Source organism: Nuphar pumila, chromosome 7 (assembly GCF_984573655.1).
Source record: "Nuphar pumila chromosome 7, dmNupPumi1.hap1.1, whole genome shotgun sequence".
Taxonomy (NCBI): domain Eukaryota; kingdom Viridiplantae; phylum Streptophyta; class Magnoliopsida; order Nymphaeales; family Nymphaeaceae; genus Nuphar; species Nuphar pumila.
Genome location: NC_143255.1, coordinates 112,347,782 through 112,370,662, shown reverse-complemented (window position 1 = coordinate 112,370,662; position 22,881 = coordinate 112,347,782). Strand labels below are relative to the sequence as shown.

Genomic DNA, 22,881 nt, shown 5'->3' with positions numbered 1-22,881 from the left:
TAGGCGGGTCGACCCGTTTATTAAACGGGTTGGCTTAAGCCCAACCCAAACCCGCCTAAGAGGCGGGTTGGTGGGTCGTGTCAGGTTTTGCCACCCCTACCAGTGAATAGGTGTTTCCTAGTTATTTTTTCACAAATCTAACCATGTATGTTCAGCATAGTGGATTTTCTTGGAAATGACACAAGCATTGAATATTTTTGAAAATTGTAAACCATTAATTTCTAAAATCTTATAAAAACTTACATGTGTGTCAAAACCTGACGATCCAAGAGTCAATTCATATAAAATCAAGCGTAAATCACATTTGCACGGTCAGATTTTAGAAAAAAACCCTTCAAAAGCCCAGTAGGTAGGCGATAGACAGCTACAAGCTATGTCCAGGCTAAAGTTGTTAAGCTACACGAGCTGCTTGTGGCTCAGCTCATCAGCTATACGAGCCAATTACGACCTAGTTTGTGATGAGCTGAAGCGAGCCAAGTCACGACTCACGAGCTGTTGGGTTAATTTATCAGCCCTACCCATGTTCCACGTTCCAACTGCTGGTGTTCACGTCAAGAAATATGAAGTCAGTTATTTGTCTTTTATTCTGTTGTCTTGTGATCCAACAGATTTTGTGCAATGCAAACAAAACCAGACTGACGAATTGTAAAGTTAGAAAATACACAGTCCCAAAAGAGAATAATCTTCAAGTGCCTTGTCATCAACAAAGTCATGATAATAGCAACTGCGCATTTATACAGGATCTTGTTGACATGATCCTCACTCTCAACTACTTTTCTGACAAGGGGGCCTCAATGCAGGGCAGCAACCTTGGCTGCAACATCATGATGAAATTCTAGTCTTAAACTAAAAATATAACACCACAGCAACAACACAAGAAAAATCAGGCTCTCTTGATCACAGAGCTCAAAAGGAACGGGCATGAATAACAGTACCTATGCGTTGCTTATTTGAAAACTCAATGCCCACAAAATTTCTTACAGAAGAAATGTTACAGCAGTTGCTTATTTGAAGACTCAATTGGCACAAAATTTCTCAAGAAGAAATGTCACATTTGGTTTAAAGCAACATGGAAACAGGATCCTCAATGTACCCTTTGAACGTTTTAAGCCATTCAGCACCAATTGCACCTTACATGATAAAAAAACAATGTCAGGATATCTTGAAGCAAGCAGCTCGTATGTAGACTGATCTTTCAGCAGGCACAGTTAAAAAATAATCAGCTCAAGTAAAATGCCCTCCAATCAAGTGCTTACCATCAATGACACGGTGGTCACAACTTAACGTGACCGACATGAACGAACTAACTTTGTAGTCATCAGGCCCAGCGCCAGGTACAACCCTCTTTTCAGCTGCTCAAAAATCCATGGTCAGAAGCAGTCACATTTTACGTGGTGTTGGAGATAATCCAAAGGCACACATCATATCTCAATGTTTGATTAGTTGTGAATTTTACCAGAGCCAACAGCCAGAATGGCAGCTTGGGGAGGATTAATAATGGCACAGAACTGTTTTATACCGAATGGACCACCTAAGTTTGACACTGTAAATGTGCCTCCCTGCATCAATGAATTCAAGGATAAAGGTCCAGCAGATGCAATTTCAGATAAGGAAGACGGAGAGTAGGACCACACCCACCTCATAATCCTCGGGCTTCAGGCTGTTGCTTTTCGCTTTTTCAGCCAAATGTTTTACATCTGCTGCAATAACAGATAACCCCTTCTTATCTGCATCCTGTGAATGGAGAAAAGTCAGTATTTATCATGCACAGGTAGGAAAAGGATCTGAGTGAAATGTCTTACTCTAACAACAGGGACAAATAGCCCATTTTCCGTCTGAACAGCAACATTTATATTCACATTGTGATATCTGTAACATAATCCAGTAAAACATTATAACACCTCTACAAATGAATGAGGGGAAAAACTTGCACATAAAACAACACTTACTGTCGGATATACTCATCCGTCCAGGAACTGTTGCATGGGGGAACCTTACGGTTGGCCAGGGCAGAAGCCTGTGATAATGCACGGTTCAAAGTTAATCAAACAGCAGCATGTTGTTAAAATGTAAAACTGTACATATATGTATATATAATAATATTATATTATATATATATATACATTTTTCATTTCTTTCTTTTCTGTAATTTTTTTCCTTTATTTTTTATTTTTTGTCTTTATGTCATCTAGTTCAGTTTGAACTAGAATGACTGCCGGACTTGACTAGCAATAGAGCTGTTGGACTGACACAGTCCAACAGCTCTTAATAGAGCTGTTGGACTGTGCCCAACAGCTCTATTGAGTCCTCTTTCAGCTGTGTATATAAAGGGGTGCAGCCCCTCTTGTATTTTACTCCAATGCTTCTTAAGCAATTGGTTTTTCATATCAATAAAGAATACATTTTTATTTTTATTTTGTTTCCAGTTATACCCTTTTTAAGGGTTATGCTTTAGTGTCATTCTTGACACTTGCTCTTGTTAATCTAAGCTCGTGTTTCGAAGATCCCCATTTCATTTCATGGTATCAGAGCCGCGGAAGTACTAAATCTTGAGGAAAAGCTGCCTCGGTTTCCGTGCCCGTTTGCAAAAGTGTTCGCCACTTGAAGAGAAGTGTTTTATCACTTCATTGGAGAAGATTTCACATCTTGTTGTATTGTTTTTTTTTCTTTCTTTTTCATTTTCCTTGTTTCTCTTCTATCCCTATTCTTTCTCTCCTTGTAATCGATGGATGACAATGATAAAGTCACCATCATGCCTATGAAACTAAGCGATACGAACTATGTAACATGGGCTTCAATCATGAAGCACCATATATGGGGAAAAGACTTATGGGGGATTGTGGATGGTTCCGATTCGGAACCTAAGCTATCTCTTACTAAAAAGGAGGGAGATAAAGAGGTCCCTCTATCGGAAGAAGAGAAAATCAAGGTTATTGCCTCATACGAGAAGAAATGGAAAGAATGGAGAATATCTCATGCGAAGATAATGTCATGGCTTATCAATAGCGTTGACATTAAAAAATGCTCAAGTCTTGCCAAATTTGATCATGCCGATAAGGCATGGGAATACCTTAAGAATATGTATTCCCTTAAAGATATTGCACACGTGTGCAACCTCCAAGAAAAAGTTTGAATGATGGCACAAGGAGACAAAACTATTCGTGAATATTACAATGGGTTGTCCGAACTTTGGGAAGAACTTTCCCTTTTAGAACCAAAGTGGCATTGTGCCGAAGACATCGAGCTTCGTCAGAAACAACTCGATGCCGAACATTTTTACCAGTTTATCACTGGATTAAGGCCGGAATTTGAAACCACTAAATCGGCCCTACTTCACCGGGGAAAAATTTCTTCTATTGTTGAAACTATTGAAGAGTTAACAATGGAAGAAAATCGTCTCCGGAAAGGTTCTTTAAAAATTGAAGATGATTTCGTTTTAGCCGTGTCTAGACCAGAGAATCATGTTCGATCATATAGGCCTCCTCACTTTAACCGACAAAATGGTGACTATGATAAGAAGAAAGTTATTTGTCATCACTGTCATGAACCGGGACACTACAGCCACAATGTCCCAAACTTAAGGAGCTGAGAGAAAAAAGAGCTGCAATTGCTGGATCAGAGCCTAAAGATCAGGATGCACCAGTTTCCCTGGCCCAACTAATGGAGATTCTTCAGCCTCTCATCAAAGGTGCCTCTTCCTCATCTGAAGCTTCAACCGGCGCAGCAGCCTCATCTTTTTCTGATCTAGGTAAAATTTCTTGGCTTCTTGACTCTGGTGCATCTTTTCATATGACCCCAAATAATCAAAGTCTATCCAAATGTGTTAAAAATAAAACAAGTGTGTCAAAGGTCTTTACTGCTGATGGGACTTCTCTTGAAATAGAAGGAATAGGAAATTTTGAAAAAAATTATAAAACAAAAAAATTTTTTATTCCAGAAATTAGACATGTTCCCAAATTAAATTTAAATCTTTTATCTATATCTCAAATTTCTGATTATGGGTGTAATATTTCTTTTTCTTCTCATGGTTGTTGGGTACAGGATCGCCAGTCAGGCAAGCTGATTGGGGAAGGCCATAGAGAAGGAGGACTCTATTACATGGATTTTTTGGAAATGCCAAAGAAAGCTTTTTGTTATAATATTCAAAAAATAGAGTTGGAACTGTGGCATAAGAGACTTGGTCACCCACATATAGCCAAAATCCAACATTTTCCAAATCTAGGGAAATTTTGTAATTCTGAATCATTTGATTGTAAAGATTGTATTCTCGACAAAATGAAAAGATTACCATTTCAGAACAGAACCTTTTTCTCTTCAAGACCACTTGAATTAATACACTCGGATGTTTGGGGTCCTGCACCAGTAATTTCTAAAGGAGGATTTGTTTACTATGTTATTTTTGTCGATGATTTCTCCCGACATACATGGATGTACTTTCTCAAACATAAGTCTGAAGTATTTTCATACTTTCAAACTTTTCATAATATGGTTAAAAACAAGTTTCAAAATGATATTACTATTTTTCGCACAGATTCAGGGGGAGAGTTCTTATCCACAGATTTTCAAAATTATCTTAAATTGCATGGCATCACACATCAAAGATCTTGTCCTTATACACCTCAACAAAATGGACTGGCAGAACGAAAACATCGCCATATTATAGAAACCACTAGGACTTTATTAATAGCAAATCAAGTCCCGAAAGACTTTTGGGCAGAAGCTGCCTTAACTGCCACATATCTCATTAATAGGATGCCATCTTCTTCGTTACAAAATATCACTCCCATTGAAAAACTTATGAACATTTGTCCAGACTACTCTAGACTAAGAATATTTGGGTGCAAATGTTTCATATTTACTGACAAAAATGATAAACTTTCCCCTCGTGCGATTCCCTGTGCCTTTTTAGGATATGCTGAAAACCAGAAAGGTTATAGATGTTTTGACTTCAAAAATAATAAACTATATGTGTCTAAAAATGTTTCCTTTCTTGAAAAGGAGAGCTTCTTTGATTTTAGAAAATTAAAAGACGTCACTGAGTACTCCTTTTTGCTAGATCTAACATCAACATCTAATGAATATGACCTTGACTGTAACTTTGATGATGATCAAAGAATTATTGATCTTAATGTTGAAAATGAAGAAGTTCATAGAGATACTAGTATTCAATATTCCAGGCGACAAGAGTCTAATCCTCCATGTGCACTTGAGAAATATTCTAACATTCCAACTAGACAATCAACCCGAATCTCGAGGCCTCCAGGAAAGTTTGTATCATACGAGTCTTTCTCACCCACATATAGGGCAGTTATTGCATTAATTCACTCATATGAAGAACCATCCACATATTTTCAAGCAAAAAATGATATCAAATGGATAGAAGCCATGAAAGCTGAATTAGATGCACTTGAAAAGGCTTCTACATGGAATATTCAAGATCTTCCTCCAGGGAAGAAAACTATAGGATGTCGATGGGTTTATAAAATTAAAACCAAGAGTGATGGTACTCTTGAAAGATATAAAGCCCGTTTAGTAGCCAAAGGTTATGCCCAAGAATATGGGATTGATTATGAAGAAACCTTTGCTCCGGTGGCTCGTATGACTACTGTCCGAACCTTAATTGCCTTAGCTTCTATCAAAAAATGGTCTATTTTTCAAATGGATGTCAAAAATGCTTTTTTAAATGGAAAGCTAGTTGAAAAAGTATATATGGAACCCCCTCCTGGTCTAAGTATTCCTAAGGGTAAAGTCCTCCGCTTAGAAAAAGCTCTTTATGGACTTAAACAAGCACCAAAAGCTTGGTATGATAGGTTTAGTCGTGTTATGATTGATATTGGTTTTCAATTCTGTTTAACTGACACTGCTTTGTTTATTAAGAATTCTGATGCAGGGATCATTGTGCTTCTTCTCTATGTGGATGATATGATCATCACCGGAAGCGATAAACAGGGAGTTGAAACAATCAAAACACTTCTTAAATCTCATTTTGAAATGACTGATTTGGGCTTGTTGAGATATTTTTTAGGCATTGAAGTTGCTTATTCTCTTAGAGGATATTTATTATCTCAGACTAAATTTGCTTTTGATATTGTTTTCAGGTCTGGTATTACTGATGATAAGAAAGTCGACACTCCAGAAGTTGTTAATGTTAAAATGAAGATTGATGATGGAGAACTTCTTGCAGACCCTACTCCTTACAGACAGCTTGTCGGGGCACTTTCCTATCTATCCATTACCAGACCAGATATAGCACATGTTGTTCATACAGCAAGTCAATTTCAACATGCTCCTACTTCTGTTCATATGGGAGCAGTCATGCGTATTATCAGATACATCAAGTCCTCTCTTTCACGAGGACTTTTCTTATCTTCCTCCTCTTCTCTTGATTTAATTGCATATACTGATGCTGATTGGGGAGGTGATCCCAATAACAGACACTCAACCACTGGCTTTTGTGTCTTTTTAGGGGAATCATTAATCTCGTGGAGGTGTAAAAAGCAGCAGAAGGTATCTCTCTCATCCACCGAAGCTGAATACAGAGCCATGGCAACCACGACCATGGAAGTAGTTTGGCTCCGACGACTGCTTGCTGACATGGGAGTTGAAGCAACAAAGGCTTCACAAATGTGTTGTGACAACAAAAGTGCGATCTACATTGCCAGTAACAGAACATTCCACGAACGCACCAAACACATCGAAATGGATTGTCACTACGTCAGAGAGGAATATCTACACGGGATAATTGATCTGCCATATGTCACTTCAGAATATCAGTTAGCAGACTTCTTTACAAAGCCTCTCGCTGCTCCCCGATTTCACTTTCTCTTAGACAAACTTTCGCTCATTGTACCGTAAGTTTGAGGGGGAGTGTTAAAATGTAAAACTGTACATATATGTATATATAATAATATTATATTATATATATATATACATTTTTCATTTCTTTCTTTTCTGTAATTTTTTTCCTTTATTTTTTATTTTTTGTCTTTATGTCATCTAGTTCAGTTTGAACTAGAATGACTGTTGCTAGTCAAGTCCTGTCCAGACTTGACTAGCAATAGAGCTGTTGGACTGACACAGTCCAACAGCTCTTAATAGAGCTGTTGGACTGACACATTCCAACAGCTCTAAATAGAGCTGTTGGACTGTGCCCAACAGCTCTATTGAGTCCTCTTTCAGCTGTGTATATAAAGGGGTGCAGCCCCTCTTGTATTTTACTCCAATGCTTCTTAAGCAATTGGTTTTTCATATCAATAAAGAATACATTTTTATTTTTATTTTGTTTCCAGTTATACCCTTTTTAAGGGTTATGCTTTAGTGTCATTCTTGACACTTGCTCTTGTTAATCTAAGCTCGTGTTTCGAAGATCCCCATTTCATTTCACATGTTGCCAAACAGCAACTGAGAATGGATTGACACTTGGATGGGTTCTAGGAACCACAATACAGGGGCCTTTTAGGATGGGTTCGAGGAACTAAATTAAGAATGGGTAATATTTTTTGTCTCTAGGAGAAGCCTAGGCACTGAATAGCGCCTAGGGAAGCAAACACCTAGGTGCCAACTAGTGCTTTTGACTACTAAGCATATAATTCATTTTCTCCACCTTCAAAAATGGTCCATTTCACAATAAATGTTCATAAAAAATTTAACATCTCAATCACATGAATATTTTTCATTCAGTCTCTAAGTTGCTGTTATTTTGAAAATATTTTACTGCAGCTATACTGGATGACCAGCAGTATTATGGAAGACTACAACTGATTTTTCTCCAACTGAATATGACAGTTGTTATGTTGCATCATGCAAAAGACATGAAGGAATGCCACAAACCTTTATCACAAAGTCATTGACAGAGATTCTTTTTTCACCAGAAGATTCTTGTAGTGAATTGAGCTGGGTGCGTAAACTGCCAGAAAGTTCCCAATTAGCACATGCAAAATAATGATTTAATTCAAGAGGCAAAACAGATACTAGGAAAAAATGTCAGCACTCACTCCATAAGTTTGTCTACACACACATCAACTGTTAAATAGTAATGGGGAATGGTTTGTTTGGAGAACAGTAAGCGAGAAGCTGTAATCTGCAAATTGACACACCATCAATTGATCCAAGAATGTGAGATTTACACGAGTGGGGGACACATGAGATAATACATTAGAATTTTTCAAGACACGGTTACCTTTCTTATCTGTGAATGAGGAAGATCAGAGTATTCTAACATCTGTGTGGCTGTTGTGGCCTTGGATGGGGCAGGGGAGACAGGCAGCCCCTTTGAACCATGAGCTGCAACAAGAAAATTCACATGCAGACACCCATAAGATAACATCAACAGTGCATTAATGAAGAGAGAGCATAATCCACAAAAAAAACACTGAAAATGAAAAGAATCAACAATTTCAACACTTGATAATCAGCTGGAATCTAAAGAATTACCACAAGATGGTAAGAAACATCTCAAGGTCCCTTAAATATTTTAAATATCCCAATAACATCTACGGGCCTGTTCTCAAAAGACTCGTGCTATTGTGAGAATTTAAAAATATCAGACGTATGTGACCTTACCTAAAAGCTATAGCAACATGTTCATTAAAGAAAACTTTTTTTTTCCTTTTCAAAAGTTGTACAAGCATGTCAATAAATAGTATTTTCTTCAGTCAGTATTTATGCAACTGCCACATTATATTAAGCATGTGGCCCAACTATGCATATTTGCATTGCCAGAGCCCCTGGGATTACGCCAAAAGCACAAGTTAACTACAAACTTGTTCAGGGCGTGACTGAAAAATAGCAAGCCAGGAAATCCCAACATCTATAAACTTCAGCATTAAAAAAAGCAGTGCCCACTCCAAAAGAAGTCTGTTTTCCCTGTAAAAAATTGCCTTTACAATATTAAAAGTAGCCACTAGTTGAAATGCCTTCTAGTCCTTTTGCTGTACAGTTTACACAAAACACTTATAGTTTCTCCACGAGATATCTAAAATCTTCCAAGGCTTGTATAGACATGGGAATTAGCTGGCTTGTGATACAATCAATGTTTTAAAACCAAGTGATTCTGGAATCGGCTAGGCGATGCTTGACTCATGACTTGGTGACTCAGCTGGGTCACGTTAACTTTTAAATGCGTATAATCTACATATATATTGATAATTATGTGTGTGTGTGTGTGTGTGGTATATAATTATATAAGTGTACACATAAATTATGTAAATATACAAATTATATACTCATATATCCATAAATAAATAATGTACATTTATATGACTCGGCTGAGTCATAAGTTGACACAGTCGAGTCATCGCCAAGTCATATGAAAACTTGGATGACTCGCTTGTGACTCGGCCTAGTCTTGTGAAAATCCTGGTGATTCACATTTTTGAACAGTGACTGAACGAGTTGACTCAGCGAGTTTTTAAAGAGAAGGAGATGATCGTACTATTGTAACCAATCAGCAGTACACTAATGAGACAAATAGTACAAATGCTGAATTCTTGCTTATTGGAGAACATACCCAAGTAATCATCTATGTCGGCCTTCACAATACGACCTTCAGGACCTGAGCCTTTAATGTTTGAAAGAGGAACCTATATCAAAGAGAAAAAAGAATCGGTAATGTAGCAAACATAAACCTTATGACTAAAAATAGAACAAGAATCTTAGTTGTCAAAAGCTGCGCCTAGGCTGGCTAGGCGTAGGGCCACTGCCTAGGCTTGTGGGTCTAGCGGTAAGGCCCTGTTTTTTTACCCTGGCTACCTAGGTTCTCAATGCCTAAGCCGCAGGGACATAGTTGTCATGCTTTTTTAAAAAAAAATTGTCTCTTTTCTTTCTTTTTCCTCTTCCTTCCGCCCCCAAAAGCTTTCTTTCTTTATTTTCTCATTTTCTTATTTTGCTTTTTTTTTACCTTATTTTTTTTCTTCTTCCTCTTCCTTTCACACCTCCGCTTGGTTGTCAAAGGCGAAGCCTAGGTGCCGCCTAGGCGGCCTAGCTTAGGTAGCCTCTCGGTTATGCGCAGTTGCACACACATATGTATGTTTTCTGTGCAATTGTATAGATTTATATATATTAAAATATCATAAACATATATTATAAATTTACAATATTATGTGTTTATATTATATATATAATTATATATATATACATATCTTAGTACTTAATTCATATATAATCTATAAGAGTATGAGTTATCTATGACTGTTTTTATGTAATATAATTGTTTTACAGTGTTTGACAACATATTATTTGTCTATTGCTTATTGTTGATTGATTTTATGTTGTATACATGTTTATAATTAATTTTAGTAGTTTGTTTGCATATTTTGTATGTTTTTTCTAGTTTTTGTAATTTGGGTACTGCCTAGGCAACATGTTATTAATTTTAGTAGTTTGTTTACATATTTTGTATGTTTTTTTAATTTTTTTTATTTGGGTACCGCCTAGGCTAAGTGCTTCCAGACAATGACCACCAATACAAAATTAAATAAGTAATGCATATTGAATTGATGAATATCCTACACCGGCACATAAAGATAGCTTACATTGTGATCCTGTGACAATTTTTTCGCAAGTGGGCTGATGAAAATACGATCATCTGCTCGGTGAGTCTCAGTCTCTGTTTCACGCTTTGTCTCCGGGACACTTGCAGGCGTGACATCTTCCTTTTTGGGAGGGGAAGAATCAGTGGACTCCCTCACAGAACCAGCATCAGAACTAGCAACTGATGAAGAAACTTGATAATCTTTAAACTTTGCAACATCATCTTCTTCTTCAACAGTGATAGCAATTATCTGTCAATACCAACTAATTATTCTGGAACAAAGTTTGAAAGCATGTCCCAACACAATCATCAACAGTCTATGATCATATTCTTACTTTTCACAGACAACAATAGAATGGTGTAACAAGAGCAGAATATGTTGTGGCATATCACATCTTTTATCGTTTCTCAGTTTCAAACTTCAACGTTTTAGCATTTAAACTGCTGCTTCTTTAGAAATCTAGAATTTTCACTGCAGAACTACTTTTATGGGAACGTATAATTACCTTAGTGTTGTAATGAAATACAAAGAAATGCTTTAAGGGCTTGCAAAATACACAAGGAACACTACCGATGATCACTTATGGGTCAAAATACAAACACAAGCACAATGCCACTAACTGGCAACACAGGAGCATAAAAAAATATGTATTTGTATTCCAAAGAGAGCTTGAAACAAGCATTCTACAAGGAGATTACTCCCCTTTATATAGTGAAGACAGGCCATATAGAGCCCTTGGAACACCCCAAGGGCTATAAATATAGCTATTGAGGAGGTTCCAACAGCTCTAATGGCTAAGGACCATTATGTCCTTAGCTAGAAATAAAAAGATAAAAAGAAAAAAAGTAAAAATACAAAATTATCCCTAATGGGCCCATCCTATTACACAAAGTGAAATGACAACAATACCCCTAATGAGTATTACCTATTACAAGCACAAGAAAAATAAATATGCATATACAACAATATTTTACGCCTATCTATGTACAATTTAATACTCCCCCTCAAGCTTTCAGTGTAATTACTGAAAGTTTGTCAAGAAATGAAATCGGGGAAAAGGAAGCACCTTTGTAAAGAAGTCGGCTAACAGAAATTTCGATATTTTGATGCTACATATGGCAGGATGATAGTCTTCTTAAGGTATTTGACAGTTCATCTCAATATATTTAGTCCTTTCATGAAATTTGTGGTTGTTAACTATATAAATGATGCTCTTGTTATCACAATATAACCATGAGGGTGACTTCATCAGCACTCCCATAACTTATAATAATCGTCTCAACTATATAATCTCGGACGTCGTGGTAGTCATGACGCGATATTCAGCTTTAATTGATGACAAAGAAACTTACTGCTACATCTTGCGCTTCCAAGACACAAACAAGTTACATATAAAGACACAAAAACCAATGGTTGAACGTATATAATTGGAATTTCCTCCCCAATCAGAATCAGTATAAGCAATTAATTCAAGTGGGGAGGAAGAAGATAGTAAAAGTTCTTTGGACACAGAATTTTGTAAATATTTAATGATATGCATAACGACACTCATGTGCAAGGTAGTAGGAGAGTGCGACACTCATGTGCAAGGTAGTAGGAGAGTGTTGGAATTGACTGGTTGTGCACTGCATGTGAAATATCAGGTATGGTGATGGTTAAGTGTCCCAATCATCTGTCCACCCTCTTTTCATCTGTAAGTCAAGACCTGTTGATAATATCATTAGCAAATTTATATTGAGTTAGAAAATAGCCACATGCAGAGTAAGCAACCTCAATCCCTAGAAAATATCTTTAAAAACCTAAATCAATCATTTTAAAACTTTGTTTTAGAACATTTTTAATAAAACTAACTCCTTGTGTGCCTCTTACTGTGATAATCATGTCGTCAACATAGAAAAAGAGAATAACAATTCCTGCATCAAATTTCTTAACATAACAGTGTTAGTACAGTAAGATACAAAACCAAATTTAACCATAATAAAATTGAACCTATCATACCAAGCCTTAGGAGTCTATTTAAGGCCATATAGGGCTTTACGTAAACGAATGACCACGAATGACCTTTCCTACTGGAACCTCATATCTTGGTGGAGGATTCATATATACTTCTTCCTTTAGTTCACCATTTAAAAAAACATTTTTGACCTCATCTGATAGATGTGTCAATTCCTAATGGTGGCAACAACTATAAGGGTTTTGACAGAAGTCATCCTAGCTACTGCAACAAAGGTCTCATCAAAATCTATACTATATTCTTGAGAATAACCTTTGGCTACTAACCTAGCATTATATCGCTTAAAGGATCCATTACTCTTGGTTTTGACCTTGTATACCCACATCCATCCTATAGATTTCTTCCCTCTAGGTAAATCCTCTATTGTCCAGGTACTAGATTTGTCTAAGGCATCAAACTCAGAATTCATTGCATCTATTAATTCAGGATGATCTTTGGCTTATTTGTATGTATTGGGTTCAAAGTAGGAAAAGATAGCTAGATTCCTGAGACTCGAGGTTAGAATATTTTTCTAAAGCACTAGGCCCTTTTAGTTGAAGTTCTTCGTTCATAATATTCATGCATAAGAATTCTTCCTTATCATCAGAAAGCAATTCAAACATAAATGAGTAATAACTAGATTTCTTAGGCATGTCTTAATTAAAAAGTTACATATCTAGAGATATAAAGTTTATCATTTTTGAGATCATAGAATCTAAAGCCTTTTTGCGTTTCACCATATCCAGGGAATACACACAGAATGACTCTAGGAGATAATTTGATATTTTTTGTTGTTCTTACCAAAGGTTCTCAATCTAGAGTAATCATGAAAAATTTTGTAAAGTTTTTTAACGGGTGAAATATTTTGCAGCTTTATAGACGACATTCTATTTATGAGATAGATCAAAGTTATCGAAAGCTTCTTAGGTAGGTGGGAAGCCCGCTTCTCGAAAACTCGCTTCAGAAGCACGATACTCCTCACTTCCAAAACTTAATCAAAACCTTGATTCCCAGACGCTTCTCCTATGCTTTTTACACGCTTCATATATTCTTCTTATATGTTCTCTTACTCAACTTTTCATATTTTTTATATGGTTTCTCTCACTCCTCTCACTCACTTCCATGTGCTTTCTCTAAATTGGTAGTCATCATTTTTAGTTTTTGTTAAAAATTCAATTCTTACACTCAAAAATCATGAAATTTAAGAATAGTCACATTTATTTTAGTTTTTATTTATGTTTCATTTTGATTCTTATTCAATTCTTATATTTCTTTTTTTATTTCTCGCTTCCCGCTTCCTATACATCTTAAAATGCATTGCTTCTCGCTTCTCGCTTCCGCTTCCTAGTCTGACAACCTTGAGATAGACAACAGTAAGTGCATCTTCAACCCAAAATTTCTTTGGAACTTTTTTTGAAATGAGAAGAGTTTTGGTAGTTTCTATAATATGCCTATGCTTTCTTTTAACCAAATTATTTTGTTGAGGTGTGTAAGCAAAAGATCTAAGAAAAAAGAGGAAAGAAGAAGTGGCATCGGAGGAAGGGAAGAAAAAGCAACAGAAGAAAAGGAGGAAAGAAAAAAAAGAACATAGGAAGAAGAAGAAGAAGCAAAAGCAGAGGAAGGGAAGAAAAAGAGAGAGAAGAAGAAGAAAAGGAGGGAAGAAGAAGAGAAAGTAAGAAGAACAAAACAAGGAGGAGGAAGAAAGAAGAAGCAACAACAGAGGAAGAGAAGAAGAAAATGAGGGAAGAAAAATAAGAACAGAGGAAGAAGAAAAAGAATGGGCAGAAGAAGAGACGAAAAAGAAGAGGGAGAGAAAGTACATACCCATTGGTGGCTGCTGGTGGTTGTGGCTGCCTCTAGTGGTAGTTGCAGCCAGTGGTGAGGAGGGTGGGAGTTGGGGAGCAAAAGGGCGGAGAGACGAAAGAGGGAGGGGTGCCCTAACATCGGGCCTTCCTCTCCCTTTCTTTTTATTTTTTTTATAATCGTGGTGTGCACCTCACCTTGAGGTGTGCCTTGCAACAAGGCGTGCGCCTCAAGGCGTATGAGGCACACACCTCATACACGTTTGCGCTTTAGACTTGCACTTCAAGGCAAAAAGCCCCTCGCTTTAAGGCGAGGCATGCTTTTTGCAGCTTGAAGCACATTTTTTACAACACTGGTACGATGAAAAGGAGACTTTACAACCATGAACGACATGATCAGCTATTTGAGAAACAAAAAGAGGATTTAAATTGAGTTTTGGAATAAATCTAATTTTGAGCATAGAAAGAATTTTGTAAATTGATAATTCCTTTAATATCAATGGAAGAACCAGTGGCAATAAAGACATTAGACCCACTTGGATTATTTTATATTCAGAAAGCAAAGAGATATTCAAAGTCATGTGAAACAAAGCACTAAAATCCAAAAGCCAAGAAACCTTACCTAGGGGAGAAGAGGAAATCGCGGCACCCGAGAGGAAGAGGACGAACCCTTCAAAAGTGGTTGTAAGGCCTCCACTAGTTGGGTCAAAGATGTGTTTCCAACGGATTTTGAATCTCCATTAGTTTCATTTTTGTCCCCTTGAGAAGCTTCCACACTCACCAGTCACCACTCTTCGGTCATCCTTTCCTTTGAATTTAGGGCAATAAGGCTTAATGTGCCCAAACTTTCCACAATTGTGACAAATAATCTTTTTTATCCCTTCGTCACTATGTTGCCTCATGTAATTAGGCTTGAAAAAATGAGGAGGCTTGTAGGTGGAGGTGTTTGTGTTGGCTCCGGGTCTTGAAACAACACACATTCTCTTTGAGTTATTAGGCTTCAACATCGCTTTCAAACTAGTTTCCTCCATGCAAACTTCGGCTAATACTTCATGAAGGGGTGAAGGTTGATCCATCCCACGATAGGTAATGCTGACCCTTACATTCTAGAATTCGGGTCTAAGTCCTTGCATAAATTGGAAGAATTGCTCTTCCAAGACTTTATTTTTCCTTTAGCGAGCATCATTAGTGGCATCCCAAATGGCCTCAAATTTGGTCATTTGGTCCCAAAGTCTCTTTAAAGCACCATAATATTCTCGAACACTTTTGTCACCTTGAGTACATTTGTGGATTTTTTTACGGATTTCCCATTTATGAGTGGCATCCTTTTGGATGTAGGTTTGCTTGATAAAAATCTAAGCTTCGTCCGCACTCTCAAACTCTAAAATATTTTCACATGGTTACTTGCATATGATCCTCGTGAAAAGAGAGAGAAATTTAGCATGGCCTACTTCCCATGCTTTATAGGTTTTTTTTTTAACTCCGAGAGAGCATTTTCTCTCTTTTCCTTTAAGAGTCTCCTCTTTAATCGCACCATCCTCTCCCATGACAATTTTAGTAAAAATGGGTCGAGGTTCTGGAGTAGAACCATCAACCAAGTGACAAATCTCCTTCCCTACTAAGATTCTTTTTACCGCAATAACCCACAAGTTGTAGTTGGTCCCATCAAATTTGATGGGAACAACGGCAAAAACTTCCTTGTCGGCCATGGAGGTAAAGAGAAAGATAGAGAGGAAGAGGTAAAGAGAGAGAGGAAGAAAAAAGGAGGTTGAAGAAGATTGATGGAATGCTTCCGAACTGACACTCCTCCGATCTTCATGATCTACCATGCAATCTTCAAACTCAAAAAACAACAAGAGAGCACCAAGGGTTTGAAATACAAAGAAATGCCTCTTAGCCTTAGGGGCTTGCAAAATACACAAGTAGGAACACCACCGAGGACCACTTATGGGCCAAGATACAAACACAAGCCCAATGCCATTAATGGGCAACACAAAAGCATAAAAAATATGTATTTGTATTCCAAAGAGAGCTTGAAACAAACATGCTACAAGAAGGAGATAACTCCCCTTTATATAGAAAAGAGAGGTCATATAGAGCCCTTGGGAACCACCCCAAGGGCTATAAATATAGTTGTTGGGGAGGTCCCAACAACTCTAATGGCTAAGGACCATTATGTCCTTACTAAAAATAAAAAGACTAAAACAGAAAAATAAAAAGGAAAAAAGTAAAAATACTAAAGTGTCCCTAATGGGTACAGCCTATTACACAAAGTGAAATGACAACAATACCCCTAATGGGTATTACCTATTATAAGCACAAGAAAAATATATATACATATTTATATGTATATTTGTGCATATACAACCATATTATACACCCATATATGTACAATTTAACAAGTGATAAATCATGAGCAGCTTCGAATCCAGGCTTAAGTTATCTATCCATTTGTTTGACCATATCCATCTCATTCATTCAAACCAGACAAAGATTTTTATAATCTAAATGACGAATAGAGAATGCTTCATTGCCCAAACACTTGGACTTGAAAATTCTAATTGACTAGTTCATTTTAATTCCCTAGCAAAACTAGATAAACAACAAAAACTATTGATCTCGGAGTTAAACCTCTGTGATGATCATAAAAACTACATAAACTTCTTTCCTTTATACAGGAATCATCATTTTTAGTGGTTTTTCAATGGTCATTAACAACAAACCTTTTTTTTTCCTTTTTCTTCTTGGCATGTAGTCAAAAGTGCTAGGTGATGCCTAGTAGGTAGATCCCTAAAAAGATTAGTCGAGGACTATTCGGTACCCCAATTAAAAAATAAAAAAGTATACAAAATATACATAAAAATATGTTTAATTCTTTTACTAATAAGATGTTTTCATTACACAAGATTTCATAAAATCTATTAATATACATCACCAAAATATACATATAATTGTACACACACACACACACACACACACACACACACACACACACACACATATATAAAGAGAGAAAGAGAGTGATGTGTAGTTGTGCAACCCTAGGTACGTAGCTACGAGTGGAATGTTGCTAAGCGTCCATCGTGCAAGTGATGGATGCTCCAAGTGATGGATGCTCAGCATCTTTTCTGAGCAAAAAATGCTGGTCAGCATCAAAATCGTGCAAAAAGACCTTTAACGGCGGTTTTTGACTGCTGCTAAAGGTTCGTTTTCCTACTGAGACCTTTAGCAGCGGTCGAAACCGCTGCTAAAGCGTCTTTTTAAAAATGATGCACATGTCCCTGGGAGCGTTAGCAGTGTTTTCGACCACCGCTAAAGGTCCGTTTTCAACAGCCGCTAAAGGTCCCAGCGGGAAAACGGACCTTTAGCGGCAGTCGAAAACTTCCGCTAAGGGTCTTTCTTGTGCAATTTTGACGCTGAACAACATTTTTTTGCGTGAAAAAGACGCTGAGCGTCCATCACCAGCAGAGTTCCACTCGTAGCTATGCACTTAAGGGTTGCGCAGCTACCACTTTTTCTATATATATATATTCAATTATTCATAACATATTTAGTATAATCAAGAAAATATGCTTTCAGCCTTTCACAGAAGCACAATAACACATACATATATAAATAACATATATACATCAGAAACAAAGTAACACACACATATATAAAAAATATAATCAATTAAAATTAATTGTGCATGCTTTCAATGTTTTACAGAAAAAATCCCAAAAGCAAAGTAACACACACACACACACACACACACACACACACACACACACACACACACACACACACACACACACACACATATATAATAATAATTAAGCATGTTTTCATCATTTCACAGAACAAATCACACAAACATGCACACACATATATAAATATATATATATATACAAAAAATATAAGAATAATAAATAACTAAAATGCCTTCAAGCCTAGGTGGGGGCAGCTTAGTCGCCGACTAGGCACCTTAGTCACCGACTACTCAGCAAAATTGGTACCTTTTAAGGCACCCACCTAGGAATTGCAAAGCCTAGGCATTTTACTTACACCTAGACCAACTAGGCAGACTAGTTGGGGCTTTTGACTACATAGGTGGGGTGGGGAGGAAGAAGGGAGTGTAGATGGGAATCAGTTATGGATCTTGAAATAAGATGATGGGTGCTTTCATTTTCTTTGCACCACCATGAGTATTCCAGTAAAATTATGAAGTAATATGTACTCGTCCTGTTGAATCTAGGAAATGTTGTTAAAAGGTCATTCATAGTTTTCTTTCAATTTAATAGATATGTTAGTAATGCTAACATGGTGCTTTAAATTTTGTTACAGGAAAAGAGACTTGGCTACAATTTGTAAAGAAAACTTTAGGCTCACCTCACCAACTTTGACATCTTTTGCCCCATCTCCATGTATTATTTTCGCCAAGTAGCCTTCCTCCATGCACTCCATCTCCACCGTTGCTTTGTCCTGTCTAAATGTACATTTAGCATTCAGTAACTTCAAGCTATAAACATGTAGTAGTATGCAAAACGTAAACATTTTCTTAGACAGATTATGGAAAACGAAAGAAAGAAAGCAACAGTCCCTACAGTTTCAACTTCACACAGCACTTCACCAGGAGAAATCTTATCTCCTTCTTTCTTCAGCCATTTTGCAATGTTCCCCTGTACAAACGAGTTCAACTCAGGAAATCAGAATGTTGACTGAAGGAACAAGAAACCAATCTCGAAGATCCTTTGATAACAAAAGCATTCACCTCTGTCATCGTTGGAGAAAGAGATGGCATTCCAATCTGTTGGTGTGGAGGCAATCCTGAAACAATGTATAGGCATGATTCAACCTATTTTAACATGATGTTCAAATAAAATGAAGTTACAAGATTGTGGAAAATTTTTGCAAACAAGGATCATCAAAGATACTTGAGAAAAACCATGATATCGTGCACAAAAGACAAAAGAATATATGGAGCAGCCAGCAGAGAATTTTCAAGAGGATAGAAACAAAAAAGAATGTGAAGATAATTTGACACAAAAATGAATCATCCAGGCATTGTTTGGACACACCCACTTATCCAGGAAACTGGTATAAGTTAGACACTGTATTATGCTCCACAACTTATTCAGAAAACTGAATATGCTCCACAGGTTGAGTACGCATATGTTTGTATGTGCGAACAGGGTAAGCCAAGTGATAAGCACCATTAGTAGGTTTGGCACTATTCTCCTTCATCAAGTATGAAAAATATAATTCTCCGTAAAGTTTCAGGCTGTGTAGAAGGCATCTCACGCAAACAAGCAAATAAACTGAATATATGAAGATCAGGAAATTGTAGTCTACTATGACAATAAAATAAAAAATACAATACAGCAAGAAGACAGAGTAAAGCTCAACCTACCAGAAGCAGATGAATATCCCCTGATTGCATGTGATGATAAACTGATAAAACAATAAGAACAAGAGTCAGAAACAGCATGGCTTTGCTCAAATATTAGAATTACCAGAAGCAAGAGATAGAATTGTGCTTGGATTGCCTGGAAATTTGATTTTGAAAGGAATCCCGTGCTAAATTCAATATGCGGAATTCCAACAAATTTCCCAAATTTTCCAAGTTCCTAAATTCCAGGATCTTAAACCCCAATACAAATAGGTCAGAATTCAAAACCCCAGACATTGAAAAGAAACCGTCAGTGTCGGATACTCCAAGTTCGTAAATTAGTAACTAGAAAATCCAACAACCGAATCGGTACATCCAAACACAACTTTAGGTGATATTTTGGAGGCACCCACTTATCCAGAAAAGCAGGATAAGTTGGGAAACGCAGTTTTACTCCACAGTAGAGTTTCCCAACTTATCCCATTTATCCGGATAAATGGTTGCTCTCAAACACCCATATAAACTTTTTTCTTAGTAGAGAAACTAACCACGAAACTCCATTTCTAGTTCTAGAGGCCCCGCTGTGGTGCATGTCAACCGGTGGTGTCAAAACCCTGCCCATAGTTTCGAAGGTGGGGCTGCTTCGACGCATTGCAGCAGAACCATCCATCGATCCGAACTCGTTCGCTCTCTTCTCGCAAGCGATCTCATGTAGGTGGTTTCTCAAAGGATCTGCGAAAAACCAACCAAACCCAATTCGTCCACTAATGAATCAGCTAGACCATGAAAAAAATTCCCTTCAAAAAAAGTATTTCCTAAAATTCCAGTGGGAACACGAGGAGCAATCGACTCACCGGCTTCCCTAACGGCAACGTCTTTGGCGTAAGCACGGATCGGAAGGGTTTGAGCGTAACAACATAACTGCAAACACCCATCAACCCCAATCAATCGATTCCATGACGAAAAGGAAAAATGAAAAGGTTGAACAAAGGAAACCCACCAAAGAAACAGGAAACAAAAGGCAAGAGGTGAGAAAAGAAGAACCTTTCTGGAGCGGTGAGTGAGGAGACGAGAGGCAGAAGCCATGACAATGATGAGGATGGTTCGATGCGGATCGGAGACTTTCTCCCTTCTCTTCCCTCTCTCTCTCTCTCTCTCTCTCTCTCTTCTTCCTCTTCTGATTCGTTGCTTCCCCTTGGAATAGTATAAATATTCGGTAGGTGAATTAAACTTAACCACATTATTAAGACAGAGGTTTTATGGTTCTTTCTTTGGTGATTATGAGGTCATGGCTGATATAATAGTCTCATAAGTGATCAGACCTTTTGCTAATGTAAAAGACAGAAAGAAAGTCTCATAAGACTGCTCATCAAAAGTCATTGGCATGTGGGTGGGGTGTTTGGATGCACCCACTTGTCCCGAAAAATGGGATAACTATTTTTTTTACATAATATCCAGAAAAGTGGGGTAAGTCAAGGTATTTGTGTGGTTTAGTGCAGCTCCAAAGTACCAGCTATGTCCCTGATTTCTGGATAAGTTGCTGTCATAAGGCATGTTTTAGGCTTGTTTGATTTCTTGAGACAAAACACTCGTTCTTGTGAGAAAATGAAAAATTTCATGTTTTCTCATTTCTGTCAGAAAAAATACGGGATATATACGTATATTCAAAGATTAAAAGATATGTGCAAAAACAAGTAAAAGTAAAAATATGTGAAAATACGAATGGCGGTTTTTGTCCTGTGATATTACTAATAAAAACATAAACATCGCATTAAAAAGCACAAGATTTTGAAAAGCTGTATTTTTGGAGAAAAACGTAATACTTGTGATACAAGTTTAAATCAGGAAAATGACAAGTGGGCCCAGCCTGTCTCGGGCTGGGCTTAGGCATATAATCCAAGCTGGGCCAGAACCGGGTTGGCCCGTGTGTATATATATAACATAAAATATATAATATATAGCATAATATGCTGGGCTCAATCTCATTAGGCTGACTGGCAGGCTGTGGATTGGGGTTTTCCCAATACCCTTTTGGCCCGGGCCATCAATTGACAGGTCGGGCTTTGACTGGGCTGGCCGCATTGCCCATCCCTCAGACAACGTTTCTCAAGAGAAATCAAAACTTCTTATTCTTCACATGTTTTCTCTGCAAATTATCAGCAAAAAAATAAATTAATTTACAAAAAATAGGAACAAAATTATGTAGAAAGAACAAAAATAAGGGCAGGCTCGGTATTACTAGCTAGGACAACTGCGGTTTGTCACAAGTCACAACCAGTGTTGCCAGTATCAAGGCGAAGCTGATTCGTGTCGTGTCGGCCTAAAATCGATTCAATAAGGGACGATTCGGACCTCGGCCATTTTTTAGTATTTTAAATTGTTTTAATTTTCTAATAACTAATAATTTATTTAAATTTTTTGTCTCAAAAAGTGGGTTCTTTGTCTCAAAATTGGCATTTGGAGGACATGGATCCTACAGAACTCTTGCATTTTTGGGCACCTTCGTGGGCTCTGATAGCTCACTGCTCATGGATTGTCTATAGATTGTTTACCCCACATTTTGTTAATTCTGAAGAACAGTCTATTTGCTTTTGCTTATAATGGGTGCGAAGTTTATTTTGTTTACAAATTTCATGATGATTTTGTTGGTCAATTAGCTCGTACAGCTAATTCTTTTGCGCACCGGATATGGTATGATAAGCCCTTGGATTGGCACCCAATTGTATAGGAAATGTAATTGTACATTTTTTTTTACTATAATTTTGAAATCAATATACAGGTAAGGATCATATTTTACACTCGCTCAGGTTGCGCAAGTGGTAGCCAGCCTGAAGACAAGGTGCTGAGACTTTCAGGCTAGGTTTGACTCTCACCATGTGTTCAGGTGCCTTTTACTGGTAAGCTTCTTAAGAGCTTGGGTGTTGGTAACTCAACCCGCAGATTACCTACTTCTGAGAAGAACTTCATTATATATATATATATATGTGTGTGTGTGTGTGTGTGTGTGTGTGTGTGTGTGTGTGTGTGTGTGTGGTGGTGGTTTGTCACCTGACTTTGGACAAGCAAAGTTCAAAAACCAAAGGGCATTCTTTTGACACATGGTCGAAGTTCATGAAAACTGCATGCAGTTTTCATGAATTTGCTTCTTTCTGAAAATGTGCCTATTCTCTTTTTCAAAAAAAAAAA

At 37.3% G+C, this 22,881-nt stretch overlaps 1 protein-coding gene across 2 annotated transcripts; it reads right to left on the bottom strand.

The window, feature by feature from the left end:
• Nucleotides 1-636: 636 nt before the first annotated feature.
• Nucleotides 637-20,892, bottom strand: LOC149832963 (dihydrolipoyllysine-residue acetyltransferase component 2 of pyruvate dehydrogenase complex, mitochondrial-like). 2 transcript variants are annotated; one of them, XM_090014809.1, is made up of 18 exons: nucleotides 20,740-20,892; nucleotides 20,550-20,616; nucleotides 20,244-20,427; nucleotides 19,717-19,757; nucleotides 19,078-19,161; nucleotides 18,911-18,985; nucleotides 18,696-18,788; nucleotides 10,533-10,781; nucleotides 9,509-9,581; nucleotides 8,180-8,283; nucleotides 7,995-8,080; nucleotides 7,831-7,906; nucleotides 1,950-2,017; nucleotides 1,803-1,869; nucleotides 1,639-1,734; nucleotides 1,457-1,559; nucleotides 1,257-1,352; nucleotides 637-1,130 (listed from the first exon to the last, which is right to left on the bottom strand). In XM_090014809.1, the coding sequence occupies exons 3-18, from the start codon at nucleotides 20,254-20,256 to the stop codon at nucleotides 1,060-1,062; spliced, it is 1,395 nt and encodes a 464-aa protein (XP_089870935.1). In that variant the 5' UTR covers nucleotides 20,257-20,427; nucleotides 20,550-20,616; nucleotides 20,740-20,892; the 3' UTR covers nucleotides 637-1,059. The 2 variants fall into 2 exon arrangements, with proteins under 2 accessions (XP_089870935.1, XP_089870934.1); XM_090014808.1 differs by having other exon boundaries at nucleotides 19,078-19,133; nucleotides 20,740-20,887.
• Between the last annotated feature and the right edge of the window lie 1,989 nt (nucleotides 20,893-22,881).